At 49.2% G+C, this 25,166-nt stretch overlaps 1 protein-coding gene across 1 annotated transcript in view; it reads right to left on the reverse strand.

The window, feature by feature from the left end:
• Positions 1 to 1,049: 1,049 nt before the first annotated feature.
• ATF6 (activating transcription factor 6) overlaps positions 1,050 to 25,166 on the reverse strand; it is a 93,528-nt gene continuing 69,411 nt past the window's right edge. Inside the window, exons 15-16 of the mRNA XM_054384196.1 lie at positions 24,378 to 24,462; positions 1,050 to 1,415 (exon numbers count right to left, since the gene is read on the reverse strand). Of these exons, the coding sequence (XP_054240171.1) occupies positions 1,207 to 1,415; positions 24,378 to 24,462 (294 nt within the window). The 3' untranslated portion in view covers positions 1,050 to 1,206. The remainder of the gene's footprint in view (positions 1,416 to 24,377; positions 24,463 to 25,166) is intronic.

Genomic DNA, 25,166 nt, shown 5'->3' on the forward strand with positions numbered 1-25,166 from the left:
AACAGTGAAGGGGGAAAAAAAATTACTGTGACATGCTGAAGTCATTAGGCAAGGCTGAGGCTCTGCTGGCTGCTCACTCATCCCAGCTGAGCACCTCAGTGCACCCTGCACCGCAGCCCCTGGGCCCAGCTCCTGCCTGTAGCTGTGTCCCAGATCTTCTGCTCTCTCAGGGCCAGCACTGCTCTATAGGCTAGTAGCAGTGAAAAGCATTAAATATCACACCCCATCTCCCCAAAAAAAGAGAGAGAACCCAGACTTAAAAAACAACAGAAGAGGGACAGGGGCAACCGAACAAAAACCACACCAAAACCAAAAAACCAACCCCAAGTAAAACAAACAGCAGTAGAACTTTTAGAAATGTGCTGCACTAAATCACCCCTCCTGGGGACAAGCCTCAGCCTTTTGCCATGCAGCTGCATGGCTGAAGGCAGCTCATAGTGCTTCAGCTGCAAGTGCAGGTTCCCATCACCCCCCATGGGTGGATGGGGCTGGGTTGCCCCGTGGGCAACTGCTGCAACCCTGGGGAGTAGCTCTGGGCTGCCTTGCATGGGCAGGGAGGTGGGCAGGCATGTGGGGGTGCTGCTCCTGGCTGGCCAGGCTCCAGCACAGCCACTCTGGCAGAGAAAGGGTGATCCTGCTCCTGGGGTGCAGGGTGGCAGATCTGCTGGAGTAGCAGACCCAGTGTGGAGTGCAGGGCTGTGGCTCTCCCTGCAGCTGGGAGCTGGATGTGCTGCTCTGAGCACACTGCAGTGAGGGAAGCCTGATGTTGAGCACGGGCTCCAGCAGCAGTGTCTCTGGGCAGGACCTCGCCTCAGGGGGTGGCTTAACAGGGAAAAAGACAATCAAAACACCAAACCCCCCAATCAACCCACAGTTTTGGGCAGTGCATAAGGGGCAAGGCTGGGCTGTGTGCCCCCTGTGCCAGCCAGCTGCTGATGCCAACAGCAGGCCCGCAGCAGCACGCCTCACCTGCACCTCTGGACCAGGCAGCACATGCTGCGTGGCTCCTCCAGGGCTGTTCCTGGCAAGGGCCCAGCCGAGCTCTACAATCTAGGGCAGGATGCGGCCATGGGGTTGGGTCAGGCACAGGACCAGGTTAAGTGGGGTCTGCCCTTGCTGTGCAGATGTGCCAGGAGCCCCAGAGACCTGATGGGGAAGGGGCTCAGTCTGGCAGAAGGACCTGCTCCATGCCGGCTGCCACAGGAGCTACTGCAGGGACTTGACAATAGCCCTGAGGGCGTGGGGAGTCTCTGGGACGGAGGGAGATGCACTGTAGAAGGTGTTGGTGTGGTTTCTGCGCTGCTCTCGGAGGTATGGAGGGACAGAGGAACTTTTGATGTGGAGGATCCTGGTGTCCATCACTTCACAGTCGATCTGCATCATCACCTCATAGTCCTGCCCGTTGATCACATTCTCTGTGAAAGGAGGAAAATAAAAACAAACCACCAAACCCAAGAGTTAAAGCTAGTAAGCCAACAGCACCAAAAGCAGAACTTTCTGGACTTTTTTTTTTTTTTCTTTGTCTGGAGCAGGAGCTGTAAGGGAGGACCCCTTCCTTTTTTGCAGCTGCACACATGGAGCTCCATCCCATACTATGCAGTCCCAGCCTGCTCGTGATACATCAAAGGACCCAGGCCAGGCTTAGCATGTGCAGTCACACCTAGAAATTAATGTCTTTTCCATTCCCCTTCTTCATCTGCACATAATGACCCTGATGCAGTTTGCCTTGTGCAACACTCATTACTGAACTGCTGCTCCTGAGCCACTCAAGCCGGGGGGGGGGGAGGGGGGGAATGACTGAAGACGGGGGTCACTAAAGCAAGCTGAATGCTCCACTTCATTCCTGTTTGGCTGAAGGTAACTCTCCTGACATTGAGGATCTAGAGATCACCAGATTATTAATAACAAACAGTTTAAATGAGATCTTTCAGAGGAATTCACTGAGCCTCATTACCATCCTGATCTGGCTGTTGTTCTTGCATGATGCTCTGGTGGCATCGGACAAGGCCTCCAAAGTCACAGAACCACAGAATCAAGCAGGTTGGAAGAGACCTCCAAGATCACCAAGTCCAACCAATCACCCAACCCTATCTAATCAACCAGACCATGGCACTAAGTGCCTCATCCAGGCTGCTCTTAAACACCTCCAGGGACCTCCACCCCACCACCTCCCTGGGCAGCACATCCCAATGGCCAATCTCTCTGTCTGGGAAGAACTTCTTTCTAAGGTCAAGCCTAAACTTCCCCCTGCACAGCTTGAGACTGTGTCCTCTTTGTTCTGTTGCTGCTTACCTGGGAGAAGAGACCAACCCCCACCTGGCTGCAACCTCCCTTCAGGTAGTTGTAGAGAGCAATAAGGTCTGCCCTGAGCCTCCTCTTCTCCAGGCTAAACACCCCCAGCTCCCTCAGCCTCTCCTCACAAGGTTGTGCTCCAGACCCCTCCCCAGCTTTGTTGCCTTTCTCTGGACACATTCCAGCATCTCAACATCTTTCTGGAATTGAGGGGCCCAGAACTGGACACAGCACTCAAGTCAGCACATGGGAGCAGAGTGCAAGGGCTGCACGCTCTGGTGCATCCTCAGGCTGGGCACGTCTGCTGCTGTGGAAGCTCCTGGGCCTTGCAGGCAGAGGCTGTGCACATGGCCAGCATCTGCTGCCTGGATTTAAAGGTGGGAGACTATTCCCTGCATAGACACTGTGTCCTGGAATGCAAGAGCCGAGATCAGGTTTCCAGACAGCACCAAGCCTTGCCTTTTGGAGTCAGAAACGTTGACTGCCATGGGCAGGGTTCTCTCTCTGTGCTGAGGAGGATGGAAGATCATCTAATGGAAAGCGTATGGATTGGAGGAATGCAATACACATTACTAATTTTTACTGCTTTCCTGGATTAACTCTGACTCTGGATAACAGCTGACAACTGTGGCTGCACCCTCTTGTACCCCACGCCACCTGTAGAAGCCATTAGATCAAGTATGTCTGGTAGAGTAATGAAGAGCAGGAGCAGACCCTTGCTAAGGGGGCCAAGAGCCTGCAAGGGAAATCAAAGCTTCCACCTGCAGAAATTAAAATGGAAAAAGCTTTGTGTGTGCTACTGAGCACCCGGCCTACGGTGCTGCTGGTAAAGCCCTGCTGTAGCTCTGGGTGCTGTGTCCCCAGCCAGGATGTTTTCTGAGACCAACCCCCCCACCAGGACACCCTTTCTCTCGTCCTTGGGCTGTGACAGACTCAGGACTGTATGGCAGAGAGGACTGGGCAGGTGGTGCTGCCTGGGACAGGGGGCTGCACAGGGCAGCTGGAGGGGAATCTGGTGAAGGTGAGTTTGGCCTTTGGGCTGGGAAGAGCAAACGGGAACAGATCGGCTCCTAGTGACACAGTCAGCGAAAATGCAGCTCTGCAGCTTTCAGTTTGCAGGACCTCAGCTATGTGAGCAAATGTGCTCCAAAGCCACAAGTGGGTGAGGTGGGATGGGATGGTGGCCAGGGCCAGGAAAACCTCTCAGTGAGGCAGTCAGAGTCTCCCGTGTCTGCCCACAGCAGCCAGCACAGCAGGCTGTCATTAGGCTCCCTGGCACTGCACTGCTCAGCACAGAGGAGAACTGCAAGCCCAGGGAGCAGCCCCTGCCAGGGAGAGAGCTGTGTTGTGTGGGTGGCAGCAGGGACCATGGGAATCATGGTTGGGATCATGCCTCTCCTAGCACTGACACAGGCTCCCCCACACACAGCCAAGTGGACCACAATTAAGTAAGCCACAGCTCTGCTACCCTGTGCAAGATGTGCTTCATCCTCTGAGGCCACCACGTTTGAGATGGATAGCTGGGAGGAATCAGGTTCACAGACCTCTCTGGCCAGCAGGGATGGAGGGCACTCACACACCCAACTCAGGCCTTCACCAAGTGCCTGAATGCTGCCCTGGTTCTGTGAATTATCCCAGGAGGGACACTCAGGTTTAGGACGGTGTCTGATTCTTTCCCCTTTGGTGCTGAAGGTAGTGTTGATGAAGAAGTGCTGCAGGGAGCTTCTGCAAGGGGTCTTGTCTCACAGGGATGATGACAGTAGCAGGAATGGCTCAGCTCCCACTACAGACATTTCTAGCAGCCTTTTTCGTTACCATTAGCACCAAACTGCCTTAGAAGAGGGGGTGGAATCTTCTGCAAAGACAGCAGTTGCTGCTTGGTGATGCTGCTGGGTGCCTGGACCACCTGCACTGAAAGGAGCAGGCTGAAGCCATGCCAGCCCCAGGCTGTCTGTCCCACCCCAGCCCAAAGGGTGGGGAGGCTGAGGAGGCTCTCCCCAAGTCCACGTGATGCTCTCAGCACAACAACAGACAAATGTGAGCTGAATGCAGCCAGCACAAGCCAATGCTTGGAAAAACCAACTCAGTGTCAAAGGGGCAGGCTCCATTCTGAGCTTCAGGATCTGGATGAGGAACAGAGAGCACACTTACAAAGATTTCTGGATGATGCTAAACTGGAAGGATTTCAGTCACCTTGGAGTACTGGATTAGGCTGCAGTTTTGATAAAAGAGAGAAGCTGTCCAAGATTTTTCAGGATGCATCTCAAGCAAGGCCAGAGTGAAGCATGGTGCTCAGGAGGATTGGAAAACATGAGTGCCAAAGGGGGCTGGGGAGAAGCACTGCAGAAAAAGCTTGAGGACTGCAGAGGACCACTGTGGAGGATAAGCCAACAGTGTGACAGGACTAGAAATTATCAGCTCAAATCCAAGACAAACAGATTCATTTACCTTTGACCAAGTTTCTAACGGTAGTGAAATACAAGCCCCGGATGAAGCTGCCTTGGGGGACCAGAGGATCTCTGTGACTGGCAGCTTTTAGGGAAAGGCTGGAGGACCACCTAGCAGACAAGACCTGGGGTACCTGCCTCTGGCTTCACACAGGCCATGGGCACTTGCAGGCACTCGTGGTCCTTCTGGCCCTGCCTTTCTGTGGGCTGCAGGTGCCTGCAGGTCCAAAATCAACCCAGCGTATGCCAGCTGAGCTGTTTTGACTGCCCATGTGCTCTCTGCCCATGACAAGACAAAGCAGTGCAGCTTGGCAAAGGCCCTTTCAGTGAAATCTGAGCTGAGGTTTGCCACAGGGTTTGCCAGCTCCAGCACCCATAGTTCAGATGGCAGTGAGAAGTGTGCCATGTTTTCTTGATGGACATGTTCAGATGTGCTTTTCCTAATCCCTTGTCAGTAAGTGGGCAGCACCTGGAGTTGCAGGTTCTCCAGAGGATGCTGTGGTTTGACCTCACCCAGAGAACAGGCTACCACTTTTGTCTGGTGATCCCCACATCAGATCCTTTAAAATCAGCCTGGTCAGGCTTTTTATCCTTCCCCTTCCAGCAGTACAAAGATCTGGGAGACATCAGGGGTGCACAAGGTGGGTGTTCCATAGAGGCTCTGATGAGAACTGAGCTCCCCAGTTATGTAGCTGATCTCCGGTGGGGTCAGTGCACATTACCAGTGCTCAGGTCAGCCTATCCTGCCTTGCCTGGGCACCAACCCATGGTGCCTCACAAGGAGGCAAATGCAGGTGGGGGTGTCTGTGAAGGCAGGGCTGGCAGCCCTGAGCTGCTGCCCACTGCTGCTGCTTGTTTGCTGGCTGCCAGGTCAGTGCTGCCAACGTGCCTTACCAGGGCTGCTCAACGGCCCAGGGACAACAGCAGCACTGAATTATTATTTCCCAAGTTTATTGTGCTGATTACCTATGAGTGATGTTTTGTGGGATTACATAAGCCAAGACACAGCAACAGATCTCCTGTAGAGGTGTCTGGATTTATAAATAGATCCACTGCTCCTCTTTGAAGTTCCAAGCATACCACCTCTCACACACAGCACAGCCTCGGGCTCAAGGAGCTATCCCTCCCAGGCCAAAAGGCTGTGTTGCAGTTAATTATTTGTTAACAGGTTTAAAAGCTGTCCTAAAAGATGGTAAACTCTTTTAAATTAACAGCAAAGGCAATTGTGCCAAGAGGAGCTTGTTCTCTGCCTGCACTTTCTCCATGAGGCTCCATGGCTCTTGCAGGCTGTACCAAACTCCCAGCACAAGCTGGGTCTAGGGAACAGAAATCGAATTTCCCAGTGCTGCTCCTGGGGTTTATGGCAGCAACTCTTAGCAACAAACATACTGCAAGATCCAGCTGAGGAAAGCTGAAGTCTGCAATGAGTACTCTTACAAAGAATAGCTACTGTTAGCATCACTGAAGGTGAAGGCAGATTGGCCTCTTATCTGAAGCACTGGATGTGCAAAGTTGCCTTACTAGAGAGGCCATAAACCCAAAGTCCTCCTTCTCCCTCAGTAGTACTGCCATGCATCAAGCACTTGAATGCTCAAACGTCCATCTTTTGAGATCAGGCACTTACTTCTGTAAGAGATGTTGTATTAGAGAGAGGCAGAAGGTAGGCAGAAGGCTTGAGAGGCGGACGATGAAAATCTTGGTGTTTGTTCTGCATTAAGTCAGAACAAATGGTGATGCCAATTACCTCTCCAGATTCCACACACACCAGTGGGCTGTTTGGCCCTGTGGACACAGTCACAGGGCAGGAACATGTTCTTCTGGTAATTTACCTGGTCCCATTTCACAGCATCACAGAAATATTCAGGTTGGAAAAGACCCTCAGGATCACCAAGTCCAACCCAGAACCCTACTCTGCAAGGCTCACCCCAAACCATAGCCCCGAGCACCACATCCAGACCACCTTGAAACACAGCCAGGCTTGGGGACTCCACCACCTCCCTGAGCAGCACATTCCAATCCCTGACCACTCCTGCTGAGAAAAGTTACTTACACACACCCTCCCCATGAAGTTTTGCTGCAGGAAATGTTTGTATTAAAAACTGCAGTTTGCAGAGATGTTGGAACAGAGCTCTCCCCTGAAATACCACCTGCTGACCTTGCTGAAGTGTTTCAAGGCTCTAACCAAACACCACCCAAGAACTTCATGGCTTTCTGGGGTGTGCCCATACCTCAGGTATAATCTTCTATCAGCTCAGCTGTGAATTTCACCTTACTCAGGTCTGTCCTGCAACTGAGCAGCCAAAAAATATTCTCTAAGACCAAGAGTGCATAATTCAGGGCCTAGGCCACTGTTTTGACAACCCCAATCCTCAGACTGTCCTCTAAGGCCCCAGTTGCCTTTGCAATAGATCATCTATGTGCTTAATGTCTGCTTTCTTAGCAGGGGGCTTGTAAAAGTGGTGAGAACCTGCCTGGCTCTGTCCCACTGTGCTCACTGAATACACAGCTAAGCTAGTGTCAAGCACAAAGATCTGGACTGCATGTCCTCACTTGCCCTGGTAAGATACAGAAAGGGAAACCACTGGCTCCATCTTTCCCTTCACCCCCTGTCTTTGTCAGTAAAGCAACACAATCATCCCCTCCAGCATGGAGTGGGTTTGCTATCTATGGAACGAGTTCAACTGATACGAGAGCAGGTGCCAGGGAATGAGCTCTGCACCAGGGGACACAAACCTCACCAGCTCTTCTAAAACCATCTTTGCTGAACAGCTGCTCAGGCCCTTTACACTTCCCACATGTCCTTCTCACAGGCAAGTTTGCTTTGTCACCCCAGATTCCAAAGACAGCCTGTGTCAGGGCTGATTGTCCCTTGGAGACCTTTCTGTAGCCTCACCTACCACACCAGCAGGAATCAGGTCAGCTTTCAAAGAGCCACCAGTACCTGGTGGCTTTTTGCTAGCTGTGCCAAGTTGAGGATGCTGAAGTTTGGTTTAAAGAATGACTTGGCACCAAATTACCCAAATAATTTACACTGCAACCTGCTCTGGCCCAGAGCAGAGCTTATGTTTTGGGCAGCACAGCATTCAGGCAGCACAGGCTTCAGAAGAAGATGAAGGCACCAGCTGCACACAGCCTTGGAGCTGGCCTGTTGAAGGGTTGCAGCTGTCCCCAGGCATAATTCAGGGGGCTTGCTCTGCACTGTCACTGCTGCAATCACAGGATCACAGGCTCACAGGATGTTAGGGGTTGGAAGGGACCTCAAGAGATCATCCAGTCCAACCCCCCTGCCAGAGCAGGACCATAGAATCCAGCACAGGTCACACAGGAACACAGCCAGATGGGGCTGGAAAGTCTCCAGAGAAGGAGACTCCACAACCTCTCTGGGCAGCCTGTTCCAGTGCTCTGGGAGCCTCCCAGTGAAGAAGTTCCTCCTCATGTTGAGGTGGAACCTCCTGTGCTGGAGTTTCTATCCATTGCCCCTTGTCCTATGCCAGGGTGCAAGTGAGCAGAGCCTGTCCCCTCCCTCTTGACACCCAGCCCTCAGATATTTATAAACATTGATTAAATCTCCCATCTCATCTCCAACAAGCAGCCCTGACTGTCCTACCCAGCACATCTGGACAGTGTTTCCATCTGAAGGGTTGGTGCTCACTACCAAATAAGTATAGAAATGAAGCAGTGTTACTCTCACAGCTACACAGACTAAAAATACACTCACTGCCACAACCCAGCACAGCTCCTAAAACATTCATAGATTTGCTTGTCAGACAGCATTCTTTGAAGCAAGGGAGAAAACTGTATTGTGACCCAAATAACTTCTCTTTTTCAGAGTAGGTTCCTGCTTGGAGCTATGCCCAAAACAAACTGGCTGCAATGGTTTCAGCTCTGTGGACTCCTCTGCCCTCGGTCTCAGACACAGGATAAGTGAGATCTTGGACATTTCAGTTCTCTGGCTCCCCCAGCACCTCTCAAACAGCAAGCCAGACTGCTCCATGCACACAGGAACATGGGCCCCAGTCAGAAACACTGAATCCATGTTATTGAAGTCACTTTGATGAGCCACCAGCTGAGAGCAGGGAGACAAACTCCCTCCCCATGCCTAAGCTGTTGGAGCACTGGTGCCAGGGGCTATCCAAGGCTTGGGTGGTAAGCAAGAAAACTGTAGGAAACAAGCTCTCTGTGGCCTCCTAAGTAAATAGTGCAGCCACAGGAGAGATTGGCCTTGGCTGTGGATGAGGAGCACAACATGCCCTCAGCTTACAGCACTGTGATTTTTGGAGAAGGCCAGGATGTGTGGGCAGTGTGGTCAGTGGTGGGTCTGGAGAGGGTCCAGAGGAGGGCCACGAAGGGCTGGAGCACCTCCCCTGTGAAGACAGGCTGAGGGAGTTGGGTCTGCTCAGCCTGGAGAAGAGAAAGCTTGGGGAGACCTTCCAGTGACCTTCCAGTACCTGAAGGGTACCTATAGGAAAGCTAAGGACGTGCTTTTTATAAGGACCTGTGGTGACAGGACAAGGGCCAATGGTTTGAAACTAGAGCAGGGTGGATTTAGATCAGACACTAGGAAGAAGCTCTTTACTAGGGGAGTGGTGAGACACTGGAACAGGCTGCCCAGGGCAGTTATGGAAGCCTCATCCCTGGAAGTGTTTCAGACTAGGCTGGATGAGGCTTTGAGCAACCTGGTCCAGTGGCAGCAGTGTTAAAATTAGGTGACCTTTAAGGTCCCTTCCAACTCAGGCCATCCTGTTCTACTTTGTGCCAGGTGGTGCTTTGCAGCATCTGCCCCAGACTTGGAGGTGGCAGAGAGAGGAAGGGAAAGTTAGCTCTTCACAGGGTCCATTTCCCACTTGATCTACCACTTTCCCTGTCAATCTTTGATGCTGCACAGTTACTTCCCTCTAAGAGAAAGAGCAAGAGCTGCAGAGGAGGGGACCCAGTGTGGATCTACTGTGATTGCTCTTGCTGGTTTGGAGAGGGAGCCCACGATCATCTCAAAAAAAGATCAGACTCACCAGTGTTGACCCTCCCAGGCACAGCACTCAGGTAGAGGATTTCTTGAAAATACTGAGATATTTTTGACAGTACTGGCTGTGCAGATGGGTGGTGTTGGCAGGTTATCATAGCTGCAGGATGGTCGTATTTGAAACCTAACCAGCTGTGGCAATGCTAATGACAAGAGAAAAAATGCCCCAAAACCCAGAAGAGAAAACAAAGAAGGGGCAAAGCAGTTCTGCTGCACAGAAGGCTCCCTTGGGACTGAAGGAAAAGGCTGGAGAAAGAGCAACTGTTAGGCAAAACCATCCCATGCCTGCTTGGGAGGCACAACAAAGTACAAACAAACACCCCCCCAGCCTGCAAATCCAGACACAGCCACTTACAAGTAACTGGACACAGGAGAGTAGTCTGGAAAGGCATTCCAGTAAAGGCTTCTTTAAAGGACAAGGGCTGGAGGGCTTGTCCCAGCACAACAGAGAGAAACACAGAATCACAGCACTGTTTGGGTTGGAAAGGACCCCTAAGGTCATTGGGACTGCTCCCCCTGAGTGCAGCAGGGAGGAACTAGGAGGCCTGAGCACAGTCCCTTCAGTCTCTACCATGGGCCTAGCATGCTACAGAAGGACATGGAGCTGATGGAGAGGGTCCAGAGGAGGGCCACAAAAATGATCAGGGGTTGGAGCAGCTCTGCTACGAGGACAGGCTGAGGGAGCTGGGGGTGTTCAGCCTGGAGAGGAGGAGGCTCCAGGGAGACCTAATAGCAGCCTGCCAGTACCTGAAGGGGTTACAGGAAGGATGGAAAGAGACTGTTTGCAGAGGCCTGCAGGGACAGGACCAGGGACAATGGCTTCAAACTAGAGAAGGGCAGGTTGAGATTGGATGTGAGGAACAAGGTCTTTACTATGAGGGTGGTGGAACACTGGAACAGGTTGCCCAGGGAGGTGGTTGAGGCTCCCTCCCTGGAGATATTCAAGATGAGGATTGACGAGGCTCTGGGCAGCCTGATCTAGTTGGGGATGTCTCTGCTGACTGCAAGGGGTTGGACTGGATGAGCTTTGGAGGTCCCTTCTGGCCTGGACCATTCTATGATTCATTCTATGATTCTAGATGCTGTTAGAGCTGGGAAACCTCTGTGGCCCAGTGCTACCTTTGGTTTTAAACATCAGCAAGCTTCTCCTTTTCCTGCATGTGCTGCTGGGCTGGCTGGTGTCCTTTTCTAGCCTTGGTACTGCCTAAGTATGGCTGCTCTGCACAGGCACCACAAGTCATGGTTCTGCAACTTCTGTTAGAACTCATCCCTCAGCCACTGCCTGCTGTCAAATTCCATAGCTGCTGTGACATGGAGGCTGTTACTGATCATTCCTGCTGCCTTTCCCTACATCTTTTGTTGTTTAGTACGCATCTACAAACACCAATGACCAAAACTGTGTAGTATTGAAGACAGGGATTCAGCAGGGCTGTGGAAAGACAGCTCAGGTTCTGTTTTCTATTGCCTCTCTAATAAATCATCACAGAATCACAGAACTATTGAGGCTGGGATAGACCTCTGAGATCATCAAGCCCAGCCTATGACCTAAGACTACCACATCAACCAGACCATGGCACTGAGTGCCACATCCAATCTTGCCTTAAACACCTCCAGGGAAGGTGACTCCACCATTTCCTGGGGCAGTCCATGCCAGTGCCTAATTACCCTTTCCACGAGGGTGCTCCTTCCATGAGGGTGCTTATAGTGCTCTTCTTCCTCAGCTAAGCCACCACTTCAGGGAAGGATGCCCAGTGGCTCCACTGAGCAGTGACAGCTTGTTTAGAACCTGCCGTTGTCTGTGTCATGGTTTAGAGCCAGACGGATTTGCCCTTTTGCCTCTTCCAATAGGGGCAAAAGAAAAATCACTCACACAAAGGATTGGATAGGATTGGAAAGTTTAAATGGAAAAGCTATTCACAACTACATACAACACAGCAAAGCATCTACAGTACCCCAAAATCCATAGGCTGGGCTTAACACAGAAGCTCATTAAGCCAAAGCCTCACACAAATCTCCCTTTAAGCCAGGCTAAGAAACCCAAGCCTTCATGCCCCCTCCCTACCAAGCCTCTCTACCCTCCACACCACACCACTGTGACACAGCACAAATTCAGCTTGGCAACTCCATGCCCCAATGGGACAATGGGATCCTGGGGTGCATTCAGAGGAGTGTGTCCAGCAGATCCAGGGAGGTTCTCCTCCCCCTCTACTCTGCCCTAGTGAGACCTCACCTGCAATACTGCATCCAGGTCTGGGCTCCCCAGTTCAAGAGGGACAGGGATCTGCTGGAGAGTCCAAGGGAGGGCTACAAGAATGCTGAAAGGACTGGAGCACTGCCTGGTGAGGAGAGGCTGAGAGCCCTGGGGCTGTTTAGTCTGGAGAAGAAAAGGTTGAGAGGGGATTTGATCAATTTCTATAAATATCTGAGGGCTGGGGGGTCAAGAAGGAGGGGACAGGCTCTGCTCACTTGCACCCTGGCATAGGACAAGGGGCAGTGGATAGAAACTCCAGCACAGGAGGTTCCACCTCAACATGAGGAGGAACTTCTGCACTGTGAGGCTCCCAGAGCACTGGAACAGGCTGCCCAGAGAGGTTGTGGAGTCTCCTTCTCTGGAGACTTTCTGCACCCATCTGGATGTGTTCCTGTGTGACCTGTGCTGGATTCTATGGTCCTGCTCTGGCAGGGGGGTTTGGACTGGATGATCTCCTGAGGTCTCTTCCAACCCCTAACATCCTCTGATCCTGTGCAGAAGCTGTGCTGCCTCTATTCCCAACTTATCATACATACCAGGGCATGCTCAGCTCTCCCAGGTTCAGCCAGCTTGTGCAAAAGTAAGCCCTGATTTTTTTACAGTTCTGGAAATAATTTAAAAGACTTTGCATTATTTGTCACTAGGCATTCTCCAGATATTTATATAGCCTCAGTGGTTAACACCAGCACAGAACTTCAACAGTGCTGGCTTCAGCACTAAGTGCTCTTTTACACCTTGGTCCTCTACAGAGATTCCCTGGCAAGCTTCCTCTGAAAAAAAATGCTTTTCTTATTGTTTTATGCCTCAGGCATGCTGTTCCTCAATATCTTTTTCTGGCTTGACTTCTTATGGTTTGACATTTAGTCTGCCAGAAATTGTCCTCTTTTTTTCTATTCCCTCATTTGGCTGCAATGTCTATTGTTTAAAGGGTATTTTCTTACTTCAGTGACTTGACTTTAATGTATTACTTAAGCCCACTTTTTTTTTTTGTTGTTGTTTTGTTTTTTTTTTAGGGTCCTTTTAAACACTTTTACATTGAGCTTTTAATCTTTAATCAATCTTCCTAACATTTACCAGCATTTTACCTTATTGATTCTTCTTTTAATGTTCTTATCTAGCCCCTAAATTTGAACTGTAGGAGGTAGTTCAGCATTTCAATTTGTAGGCACTAACTAACAACATTAATTTAACTATTTGACTTTTTTTTTTTTTTTTTTTTTTTTTAAGAGGCAGCATCACTTCTTCATCACCATGGACCTTCTCTACCACCCAATAGCATTTTTTATCCTACTGTTAGTGTCTAGCTGATTTAAGAGGAAAGTTTGGTAAGAGTCTGCATTCACTTACAGCTGAAATGTCTTTACAGGTTGGATGGCATCCAAAGCATGAGCTGAATTTTCCACCTGTCTCCCTTGGATACATAAAATTACCTCATTTATTTAGATACTGGGATCAGCTCTTGCTGGTAGAAGAGTATTTTTAACACCATCTGTGTGAAGCTTCTGTCTGTGTGGGGCAGGCAGTTTCCCCCACAGGAGCTTCTCTGATTCAATGCATTTGTTAATTAGAGAGAAGCACAGAGGCAGGCTGCTGAGTGTGGATGCAGTGCACTAATAAAGCAAGACATCCACTGCAGACATTTCTGTCTCCTAGCTACAGCAACAGGAGATTTGCAGCTCTAGCATGTGAGCCCTGCTCTGAAGCAGAGGTGCCCCTTTCCTCAGCCCGAGGGGCAGCTCGACCTGGCAATCATTTCCTCAGCATCATTCACCCAGAAGGCGTTCCTGCTGTACAAGGATTTCACACAGAATCACAGAATCAGCCAGGTTGGAAGAGACCTCCAAGATCACCAAGTCCAACCAATCACCCAACCCTAACTAATCAACCAGACCATGGCACTAAGTGCCTCATCCAGGCTGCTCTTAAACACCTCCAGGGACCTTGACCCCACCACCTCCCTGGGCAGCACATCCCAATGGCCAATCTCTCTGTCTGGGAAGGACTTCTTTCTAAGGTCAAGCCTAAACTTCCCCCTCTGCAGCTTGCCATGGTCTCTTCCTCTGGGGCTACCACAGAACAGGAGAGGATGGATTTGGATGATTTACAATGAAGAGGTGGATGTCCAAGAGTGTTCCTAAGGATGCTCAGGACATATTTTTCAAACACTTTTCCACAACAACCCTGCTACAAAGGATCAAGGTCAGAGGACACCCAGGAAGCACCCCAAGAAGCACCAGAGAGAGAAGGTGGACTGTATGAAGAGGGTGAGGAAAACTGCAGTGTGGGGGACAGACCTGGGGCTATGAGAAGGTGGCAAAGGCCTCCTGGCCCTGCTGGCAGCAGTCTCCTTGGAGACTGCAATCCAAACACTGAAAGCTCCCTCTGTAGCTGCTGTGTTTTCACTGATCTCTAGCTTTACTCCAGTGATGTTCTCAAGGTAGAACTCACAAATGTGAAGCTCTCTGACCGACTCTGTTGCAGTCTTTAGCATTTTTATAGGGTGATCTCATTATGGATAATTATGTTTCAGATCACTGCAGGAATAAAGAGCTACCAGAGCTGGCCCTGTGTATCATAAACATAAAACTGCATTTGCCACCTGTAATTCAACACTAAGAGGAATTATGTAATCTTGGATTTACAACCTCTGAACATGCATGAAGGCAGATCAGCTGGGCTGGAGGCTAGAATTACGACCTGCTGCACAAACACCCTTCCACGGAGCCCAGATGCCAATGGCAACCTCACAGATTGGGATGAACATTTTTCTCTTTGCTTCTGCAGCACAGCTCTCAGCACAGTGCTCTCTGTGAAGCTTGGTGGCAGAGCAAACCTACACAGTAGCCTCAGCACCTGGGGATAACCAACATCTAGAAGAGAAGTTATGTGCAGTGAGACACATCCACATTTACTTCACAGAATTATTGAGGCTGGAAAAGACCTCTGAGAGCATCAAGTCCAGCTTATGGCCTAACACCACCACATCAGCTAAACCATTGTCGCCAAATGACACATCCAAGCTTTTCTTAAAGACCTCCAGTGATGGCAACTCCACCTCCTCCCTGGGCAGTCCATTCCAGTGCCATTCCAACCCAAATCTGGTTCCTTCTGCAACTCCACAGTAGTTTTCTTTTCTTCGTGGGTTTCTTTTCTCTTCTGCTTTGTGGATTTTATAGCAGTTTGTCTTTTACAGGGAAGAAACAATCTGGTGTGATAACATCAGCGTTGGAAATGCTAAGTATGAGGTCCAATTAGTTTCTGAGTCATTCTCTACCCCCTTCATTAGCAGTGTGTTCCCCAGACAATGCCATCTGCAGCATTTTTCCTGTCTACACACAAGGAAGAGCAGCCACACTGGGGCTTGTCCTGCTCTAGCACAAAAAACCCAAGAGAGATCCCTTCTTGTATTAACAAAGGGACAGGAAAAGGCACAAAAGAGCCTTCTTCAATCATCTTCCTGTTCTTTTGAATCCATAAAAAAAGGTTACTTGTTCAGCAATTTAGGTAAACAGCTCGTTATGAGAAGCCATCGGGGAATAAGCCTTTATGATTTCATTTCTTGATCGTTTCCTCTCTAACTAAATAAACATGAACCCGAGTGACACAGGCTCCAGTACTTTTGTGTGCAGATTCTTGAACCATTTCTTTCATACTTTTCTGAATAATTTAATCTCCTCCTTCCTGTCAAAGGCAATGTATGTTAACAGGCAATGGTTGGGGAGAGCACAAAGACAACAAAATCTGTTGGAAACAAACATCTCCTTAAGGTTGAACGTAAGCAACGATGAATCCCACCCCTGGAGGTTTTTAAGGCCAGGCTGGATGTGGCTCTGAGCAACCTGACCTAGTGTGAGGTGTCCCTGTCCATGGCAGGGGGGGTTGGAACTGGATGATCCTTGAGGTCCCTTCCAACCCTAACAATTCTATGAATCCTGATGATCAAAGAAATGTAGGGGAAAGGGAGTGGGAAGTATTCTGTTTTGATAAACTGTGCTTGTACATCACTCTGAAAAGAGACTAGGGGTGAGAACAGCAGCATCTTAAAACTAAAATTTGGTGTTTAGATTCTTGGACAATGTAGGTTGTGCCATGATTTCAGTCTTGACCTCTACAGCAAGCTTTACGTGGGTGTGGGAGCTAAAATCACCTGTCACATTATCAAACCATGCTCATCACAGCAGAGCCACAGGAACCTGACATGCTGCTAGCCCATGCCTGCACACAGCAGACTGCAGACCCTCCCCTTTCCCCAGGCCAGGCTCAGAAACTGGCTGCTGCAGTGAGGTCTAACCATGGCTCTGGTTTTGCCCTAGTCAGGCATCACCATGCTGCTTTTATTCCTCAACTGACAGCTCAAGAGGCATTTTCAAAATGGTTTATCACAGTACCACAGGACATTAGAGGTTGGAAGGGACCTCCAGAGATCATCCAGTCCAAGCCCCCTGCCAGAGCAGCATCACCCAGGGCAGTCTGCACAGGAATACATCCATCTGGGTTTGGAAAGTCTCCAGAGGAGACTCCACAACCTCTCTGGGCAGCCTGCTCCAGGGCTCTGACACCCTCACTGTAAAGAAGTTTCTTCTCATGTTGAGCTGAAACCTTCCCTGTTCCAGTTTGTCTCCATTGTTCCTTGGCTTATTCCTGTGTACCACCCAAAAGAGCCTGGCCCCCTCCACTTGACACCCACCCCTCAGCTATTGATAGACATTGATCAGATCCCCTCTCAGCCTTCTCCTCTCCAGACTAAACAGCCCCAGGGCTCTCAGTCTCTCTTCACAGGGGAGATGCTCAAGTCCCCTAAGCATCCTCATGGTTGGACCTAGGCTGGTCCTATGGCAGGGGTATTTATAAGTAATTGATCACAGTCAGTTTGTAAACTTACAGAATGGAGACAGATATTTTCCTACATCCTGAGGCTCTGGCCAGCTTGATCTAGTGTGAGGTGTCCCTGCCCATGGCAGGGGGGTTGGAAGTGGATGAGCCTTGTGGTCCCTTCCAACCCTGACTGATTCTGTGATCCTTGTTTACAGATCTGATGCTTTGAGGGATTCTCAGTGACCTTCTTAAAGAAGTCTTAGCAGCCATCTTTCACCTCACAGACAGAATGTAATCCTGCATACACAACTTCTAGAGCCTTCTACTCATACACTAGAGCTTGTAAAGCTGTGCTGAGTTCTCAGCACTTGCTGCTAAATCCAGGTATGAAAGAAGAAACAATGCTGGAAGTACCTCCACAGATCATGCTTCTCACGCCAAGAGATGTGTCCTTTGTACCCACTAGGGTGGCATGAGGTTAGCCTGGAGCCCAGGACTGCAGCTGTGAGAGGGAGCCACAGGATCTAAGATTTGATTTCCAAGCATAAGAGAAGAATGAACCAACAACAGCTACAGACAGCTGGGGCCATCAGCCTCCTGGAAACCATTCTGAAGCTATCCAAAGTGAGAGAGAAGGCTACCCAGAAATGTGAAGAAGCACCCTTCAGGGAAGTCAGCTGCTGTTAAGGGGTAGGTATTGATTTAGACCTTCTTCATTTAGTGATGGACTGGGAATTCTGCTTCTTGGTCTGAAAGATGGAAATGGCATCTTTTGTTTGCTTGACCCTGCAAGGCAGAGGAAGTTGGAGACTTTATTTGTTCAACCTCAAGACATGGGAACTTAGAGAACATTGCCACTTCCCAAAGTGATTTGTTTTTTATTTTCCTTCTCAGCCTGTGTGGCTTCTGCCTGCCTCATGAAGTTTTCACAGGCAGTTTGCTACCGGCCTTGGACATCTGTGAGTGGCTTGCCCATGGCTGTCAGCTGAGAGAAGGTTCTTTGTACTTGTATGCAAGCAATCAGGCTGCTTGGTGGCAGGAATTGCTCCAGCGTGGATCCAAAAGCCTTACCACTCCATTGGTTATTGACTTTTTGCATCAGAATGTCTATTATTTCAGAGCACTTTGCAAGTCTTGTTAGGTCAGATGAGAGGTGCTAGGAAGGAAGGCTGTTGGAAGTGGCTGTGATCAGACACTGGCCAACACAACAGAGCACATGGACTCTGCAAAACTCCCCATCCTTCACAGTACATTTCTGCCTCAAGAAGACTCTTTTGCTGTTGTGTTTCACGGCAACAAGCAACCCTTAAAAGAACAGGGCTCCTCAAGAACCCAGGAACACACAAGTTACACAGGGCTAGGTGCAGTAACATCTACCTCAAAGTCACACCAAAGACAAGTCCCATTGTGTGACACTAAGCTAAGGACTCATCCAGAATATTTGTAAGAAATTCAAAATTTGCTTTGTAATGGCTGCCAAGTCCCAGAAAATGAGCCTTGGATCTCACCAGGGTGCTCCCATCAGGTATCTCCTTTTTATTAGGCTGAGAGCATAGACACCAACCCTTAATTCAGAGAGAGGAAATGATGGAAGAACTTTTACGTATGGGGAACTGTTTTACACAGCAAATCTAAGAATAAAAAGAATAAAAAAGGTGGTTTTAGTCTCTGTGCTGCTGCTAAGGCCACGAGTGCTCATGGTGTGTACAAACCTGCACAGGTGATTGTTTACAGCTGCTCTTGTCAAGAGGATGTGCAAGCTCTGAGAGTACCTAACCTAATCCTAGGGAGAAAAGTGTTCATGAATCACAGCATTGTCAGGATTGGAAGGGGCCTCAAGGATCATCCAGTTCCAACCCCCTGCCATGGGCAGGGACACCTCACACTACAGCAGGTTGCTCACAGCCACATCCAGCCTGGCTGCAAAAACCTCCAGGGATGAGGCTTCCACCACCTCCCTGGGCAACCTCTGCCAGTGTCTCACCACCCTCATGGGGAAGAATTTCTTCCTAACATCCAATCTCAATCTACCCATTTCTAGTTTTGTTCCATTCCCCCCAGTCCTATCACTCCCTGACACCCTAAAAAGTCCCTCCCCAGCTTTCTTGTAGCCCCCTTCAGATACTGGAAGGCCACAGGAAGGTCACCTCAGAGCTGCCTTCTCTCCAGACTGAACAGCCCCAACTCTCTCAGTCTGTCCTCAGAGGAGAGCAGCTCCAGCCCTCTGCTCATCCTCATGGCCCTTCTCTGGACACCTTCCAGCACCTCCAGATCCTTCCTGTAATAGAGGCTCCAGAACTGGACACAGTGCTCCAGGTGGGGTCTCATCAGAGTGGAGCAGAGGGGGAGAATCACCTCCCTGGCCCTGCTGGCCACACTTCTCTTGCTGCAGCCCAGGCTCTGCTTGGCTCTCTGGGCTGCAAGTACACTCTGATGGCTCATGTTGAGCTTCTCCTCCACCAGCACCCCCAAGTCCCTTTCTTCAGGACCACTCTCAAGCCAGCCCCTGTCCAGGCTTCTGTCTCCTATACTGCAAGACTGCACAGATGTTCTCCCTTCTGTGTGCTGCAAGGAGAGGACTACTGGTGGTGTGTGCTGTGCTGCAAAGCTGCAGGCGTCCTGCAGAGACAAAAGGCTTGAGCTTGGGGTAGGAAGAGTGGCTCAGCTATGCTGTAGCCTATAGATTATTTTGATGCAATGCTCTAACCCCCTGCATGTTTTACAGCAGTTATGTAAATAGAAGGCTAATAGCAGATGTTTCCATTTAAACTCCCAGAAAGGCACCGCCTATATGTCAGCTTGGAATTGGGGTAATGAGCCAACAAGACTCTGAATTACAATGAAAGCAAATTTAGGAATGAAATCTACTGGAGCCTTAACTGGTCTCAAGTGCATAGTTAGATTTCTAAAATAATAGCTGCAATCCAGCATAACAAACATGACTTGCTTGAAAACAAATGCTGGAGCCGAACTGGAAATTGCAGTTGGCTTTCATTCCCATGAGAAACTGCAAGCTAGTTCTTCTTGGAGTCCCCTCTCAGTAAAGGCACATCAAGGGTGTCCCCAAAAAACACCTACAGTGGGCCTAGGACTACCCAGATCTGTTTTTTCCCTCCAGGCTTACCAACTCTAAGTTCCTCAGGTACCATCAGGTAGAATTTCTCTGAGTACCTGGGGCTGTTTAGTCTGGAGAAGAAGACTGAGAGAGGATTTAATCAATGTTTATCAATATCTGAGGACTGGGGGACAGGAGGGAGTGGACAGGCAATAGGACAAGGGGCAATGGATAGAAACTCCAGCACAGGAGGTTCCACTCAACATGAGGAGAAACTTCTTCACTGGGAGGCTCCCAGAGCCCTGAAACAGAGAGAGGTTGTGGAGTCTCCTCCTCTGGAGACTTTCCAGCCCTATCTGGATCTGTTCCTATGTCTGGATTCTATGGTCCTGCTCTGGCAGGGGGGTTGGACTGGATGATCTCCAGAGGTCCCTTCCAGCCCCTAACATCCTGTGAGCCTGTGATCCTGTACTACATTTGTCCAGAAATTCTGGGGCTTTGTCATTGGGCAGAAGCTTGGCAGAGGCCAAGGAGAGGGCTGTGCTGAGGGACAGCAGCCAGCAGGAAAATGGGAGAAGGGTAAAAGGTTGCAAGAGCATCTGGGAGGCACAAATGGAGAAGATGACAGCAAGTACTGACTGAATGCAGGCAACCAGCAACAGAACAAGAGGACACAGTCTCAAGCTATGCAGGGGAAAGTTTAGGCTTGATCTTAAAAAGAAGTTCTTCCCAGACAGAGAGATTGGCCATTGGGATGGGCTGCCCAGGGAGGTGGTGGGGTCAGCATCCCTGGAGGCGTTTAAGAAGAGCCTGGATGAGGAACTTAGTGCCATGGATTGGAACACAAACCCTATGAGGAGAGGCTAAGGGAGCTGGGGGTGTTTAGCCTGGAGAAGAGGAGGCTCAGGGGAGACCTCATTGCTGTCTACAACTACCTGAAGGGAGGTTGTAGCCAGGTGGGGGTTGGTCTCTTCTCCCAGGCAACCAGCAGCAGAACAAGAGGACACAGTCTCAAGTTGTGCCGGGGGAGGTATAGGCTGGATGTTAGGAGGAAGTTCTTCACAAAGAGGGTGATTGCCCATTGGAATGGGCTGCCCAGGGAGGTGGTGGAGTCACCATCCCTGGAGATGTTCAAGAGAAGCCTGGATGAGGCACTTAGTGCCATGGTCTAGTTGATTGGATAGGGCTGGGTGATAGGTTGGACTGGGTGATCTTGGAGGTCTCTTCCAACCTGGCTGATTCTGTGATTCTGTGTGATTCTGTGGGTGGCCTAACAAGCTTGAAAAGGGGCTTAGAAAAAGGTGGAGGAAAATGTAGAGGTGATAAGAGAGTGAAGATTAACATGTAGCAAGATGTAACCAGTTACTAAACTCTTTAAAAAAAATCAGTACTTAAACATATTTAACATATGATAACCTACCAGACAGATTTTGATGTCACAGGATGGTGGGGGTTGGAAGGGGCCTCTGAAGATCATCGAGTCCAACCCCCAACAGATGTGAAAATATTTGATATGTAAACATATTTCTGTGCACCTGCAGAGAAGCCCTCAGTATGGATTTTGCTTGTTCATCCCCATGCCTGCTTGCAGAGGGGCATGGGTGATTCAGGCTGACCAGGAGAAGCAGCAAAGAGGTGAAAGTCACAGGGTAATGGCCATTTTTACTCTTTTGCAACAGACAACCACCAAGTAATTTTTACCAGGGTTTTACCTTGAAGATGAGTAACCAACTGCTGCTGCTTTGTAGCATCTTGTTCCCTTAAACATCCACCTTACTGAAAGCACTCACAAGCACAGCCCCTCCCCCCCACCATCTGCTGCAACATTTGCTGTTGAGGCTGCCATTTGCAAAGCACTGCCACTGGCCAGATCTACCCCAAACCTTCCCTCCAACAAATACTCTTCACACTGCAAACTTCTGCTTTGCACAGTGCTGGAAACTCCCAGCTCAGTCTTACAGAACCATATCATTAACCTCCATGCACAGTCATGTAGGACAGTGACTGCTAACTCTTTTCACTTCCCAATTTTTGTCCCTGCCTGTTCTCTCTCCCTGAAGCTGGTGGTGGAAAGAATTCAGGCCAACTAAAGGCAGTCTCTAGCAGAGCTCAGAAGGAGCTCAAACAAAGTGCAATCAGAAAAGGCTGACAGTCCTACTGGGCAAAGGCTGCCCAAATAGCTCAGAGGGCTCTGGACTGTAAACAGTGTCATGGGTAAACTTCAATACACAGGCAAATGAAGATCCTGCAAAAGAAAGCAAGTGATGAAGTTCCAAAAACATTTAAAAGCAAAGACCACTTCACTTGGACTCCTTTAATCTCCTCTGCCAAGCTTGTGGCAGAAAAAAACAGAAGGGCAAGTAAGTGGCAGTGGAAAAGGTTTCCCTTCTTCCACAGAGATCTGGCTGAGGCAGGAGAAAAGGTGTGGGGGCGTGAGTTCTTTCCCTGAAAGTTCTGCCAAATCTTCCCAGGGAGACCCATCCTCTTTTAGCCCCCCAATGCTCTGCAGGTGGACAAACAATTCAGGTGGGCTTAAAAGAAGAGCAGACAGCTGGGAGGAAAGCTTTGCTGTCAGCTAACTTCCAGATGCTAGTTCAGAACATGCTCAGTCTCTGGGGAGGCAGAACAGGGTGGAGGAGCAATGTTCTTGAAGCAGATAAAAGGATTCTTCTCCAGGCAGGGAGATTGTCTCCTCTAGGTAATCTACTACCAAGAAAATTAAAAATCAAGCCAAGTTACCTACTGGCTCCTCTACATCTTGTAAAGTTCTTTCCTAATACCTGGCTGAGTGTCACAGAGAAAGCAGTGCTTGACGCTGTTGTTTACTCAACGTTATCCTTGTTTCTCATCTGTTTCAACATCTCTGCCCAAATCCCTGGACATTTTTGATTTCCTGGATTATGCTGATGTTCTGAAGAAAAATCCCAAAGAACTCAAGCAACTATAATTTCACAATGTTTCGTTATTAATGAAGGGTAAGATTCGTCACCGGATTCTTGATGTGCATTTTCCAAACTACGTTTACTCCAACAACTGAAAAAGTTGTTTCAAGTAAAACAAGACTCAGTAACATGGTAAGAAGAAAATACTTTCTAGTTTAGAACCAATCTTTGCTCTTCAAGTGATAAAGTGCCCATCTGCATGTGATAATTCAGCTCAGCCAGAAAAGGATTTTTGTAATGGACATGAAAAGGGAGGTTCAGGCATGTAAGTGCCAAAAATAATTCTGATACAGCTAATAAAAATCCCCCTGAGATAGCTGGTTGTAGATTATCACACTTGATTTACATGGGAAAACATAATTAGCAAAATGTTGAGAGCCTGGATCAACTTTTTAAATTTCCCTTAGTTTATGGAAATTCAGAGAATCTTCTCAGCATGCTTGAATTTGCACCTCAGTGCACAGACACTCAGCAAGTAAAGCTTATACTGCCAGAGGGTTCAAGATGTGTTTGGTGACTGTGATAGCCACCCTGTCCCAGCCTGGCACTTCCTCACCACATGAACTAATGACATATTTATGCAGTTCTGTCTCACATGTGGGACTAAAATGCAGCTCAGGAACATTTCTGCTGGCCATAAGGCAAACCTAGTGCAAAGCTGTTTGCTCTGCTCTCCTGCACCATTGTAACATGATGATTATTAGTCCTGACTGTGCAGTGCTGAGAGGTCCCACTCATGCTGAGTGTTGTATAACACAGTGGTAAACAGCTGATGAAGCCCAGGGAAGGCAGTCAGCATCCTAACAAACCAGCAAGGCCAAGGAATTTGCCCTGCTAAGCAGGCGTAGGAGGAACCCAAATGAGAGGATGAGGACAGGCTCCACGCTCAATGGGATCTTTGTAGCCACCAAATTAGAGAAGTTAGATCACATTCAAGTAACCTTTAATCAGCTTAAATCACTGGGACTGTGATTTAAGGACTGTCCTTGAAGGAGCTAGAAGGAGATGATGCAGAAGTGCTGAGCCTGTCCTTGAAGGAGCTAGAAGGAGATGGTGCAGAACTGCTGGCCCTGTCCTTGAAGGAGCTAGAAGGAGATGGTGCAGAACTGCTGGCCCTGTCCTTGAAGGAGCTAGAAGGAGATGGTGCAGAACTGCTGGCCCTGTCCTTGAAGGAGCTAGAAGGAGATGGTGCAGAACTGCTGGCCCTGTCCTTGAAGGAGCTAGAAGGAGATGGTGCAGAACTGCTGGCCCTGTCCTTGAAGGAGCTAGAAGGAGATGGTGCAGAACTGCTGGCCCTGTCCTTGAAGGAGCTAGAAGGAGATGGTGCAGAACTGCTGGCCAAGTCCTGCAGCCTCTCTTTACAGTCTCAGTGACCAAGCACTGGTGATTTGCCAGCATTCCAGTGGGGACTCTGGCAGCTAAGGCCCAGTAATGACCAGTCTTTCTTATTTTTCAAAGCTAGAACAAGAGACATTTAGTCTAAAACTGAGTTCCACATCCAAGCCAGGCATACCTTTGAAATAATTCTCCAATGGCTTTCATGTTTTGGACTTACCATTGATGTTTACAGCTGGCAACACTATAGACATCTTTGGTCTTCTGGTCTTGTTATGTGTAGTGGCTGGCAATAACAGGTGGTCCTGGAAAACAACAGGGTAAAAGATGTGTTAAATCTGCTCTGAAAGCACAGAGCTGGGAAAATTCCTTTCAGTTCTTAACAGGCATTCCACACAAAACTATTTATGACAGCTTAGCAAATTCAAATTGTTGAGGGAGTCTTCCAAAAGTCACAGTGATTGCTCATGCTGTGTGGAGTGTGAAGAAACCTCTATCACATGCAGCAGAACTGGAAAAAGCCTTGGTCAGACGGAAGGAGATGGAAACTACCATTAGGCTCTCGTTCAACACAGTACTCATGTATATGATTAAAGGAATTTAACTTGACTGCAGTGGTATTTTAACATGTGGTGAAGGGCTCTGCTGAATCAGAGCCTTTACTTGCAGTGCTCTCTTCTCCCCCTCTGCTCTGCCCTGCTCAGACCACACCTGCAATCCTGTGTGCAGTTCTGGGCTCCCCAGTTCAAGAGAGACAAAGACCTGCTGGAGAGAGTCCAGGGGAGAGCCATGAGGATGCTTAGGGGACTTGAGCATCTCCCCTGTGAAGAGAGACTGAGAGCCCTGGGGCTGTTTAGTCTGGAGAGGAGAAGGCTGAGAGGGGATCTGATCAATGTCTATCGATAGCTGAGGGGTGGGTGTCAAGTGGAGGGGGCCAGGCTCTTTTGGGTGGTGCACAGCAGTAAGACAAGAAAGAACAGGTTCAAGCTCTAACATAGAAGGCTTCACC

The sequence above is a fragment of the Indicator indicator genome, chromosome 10, assembly GCF_027791375.1.
Source record: "Indicator indicator isolate 239-I01 chromosome 10, UM_Iind_1.1, whole genome shotgun sequence".
Lineage (NCBI taxonomy): Eukaryota > Metazoa > Chordata > Aves > Piciformes > Indicatoridae > Indicator > Indicator indicator.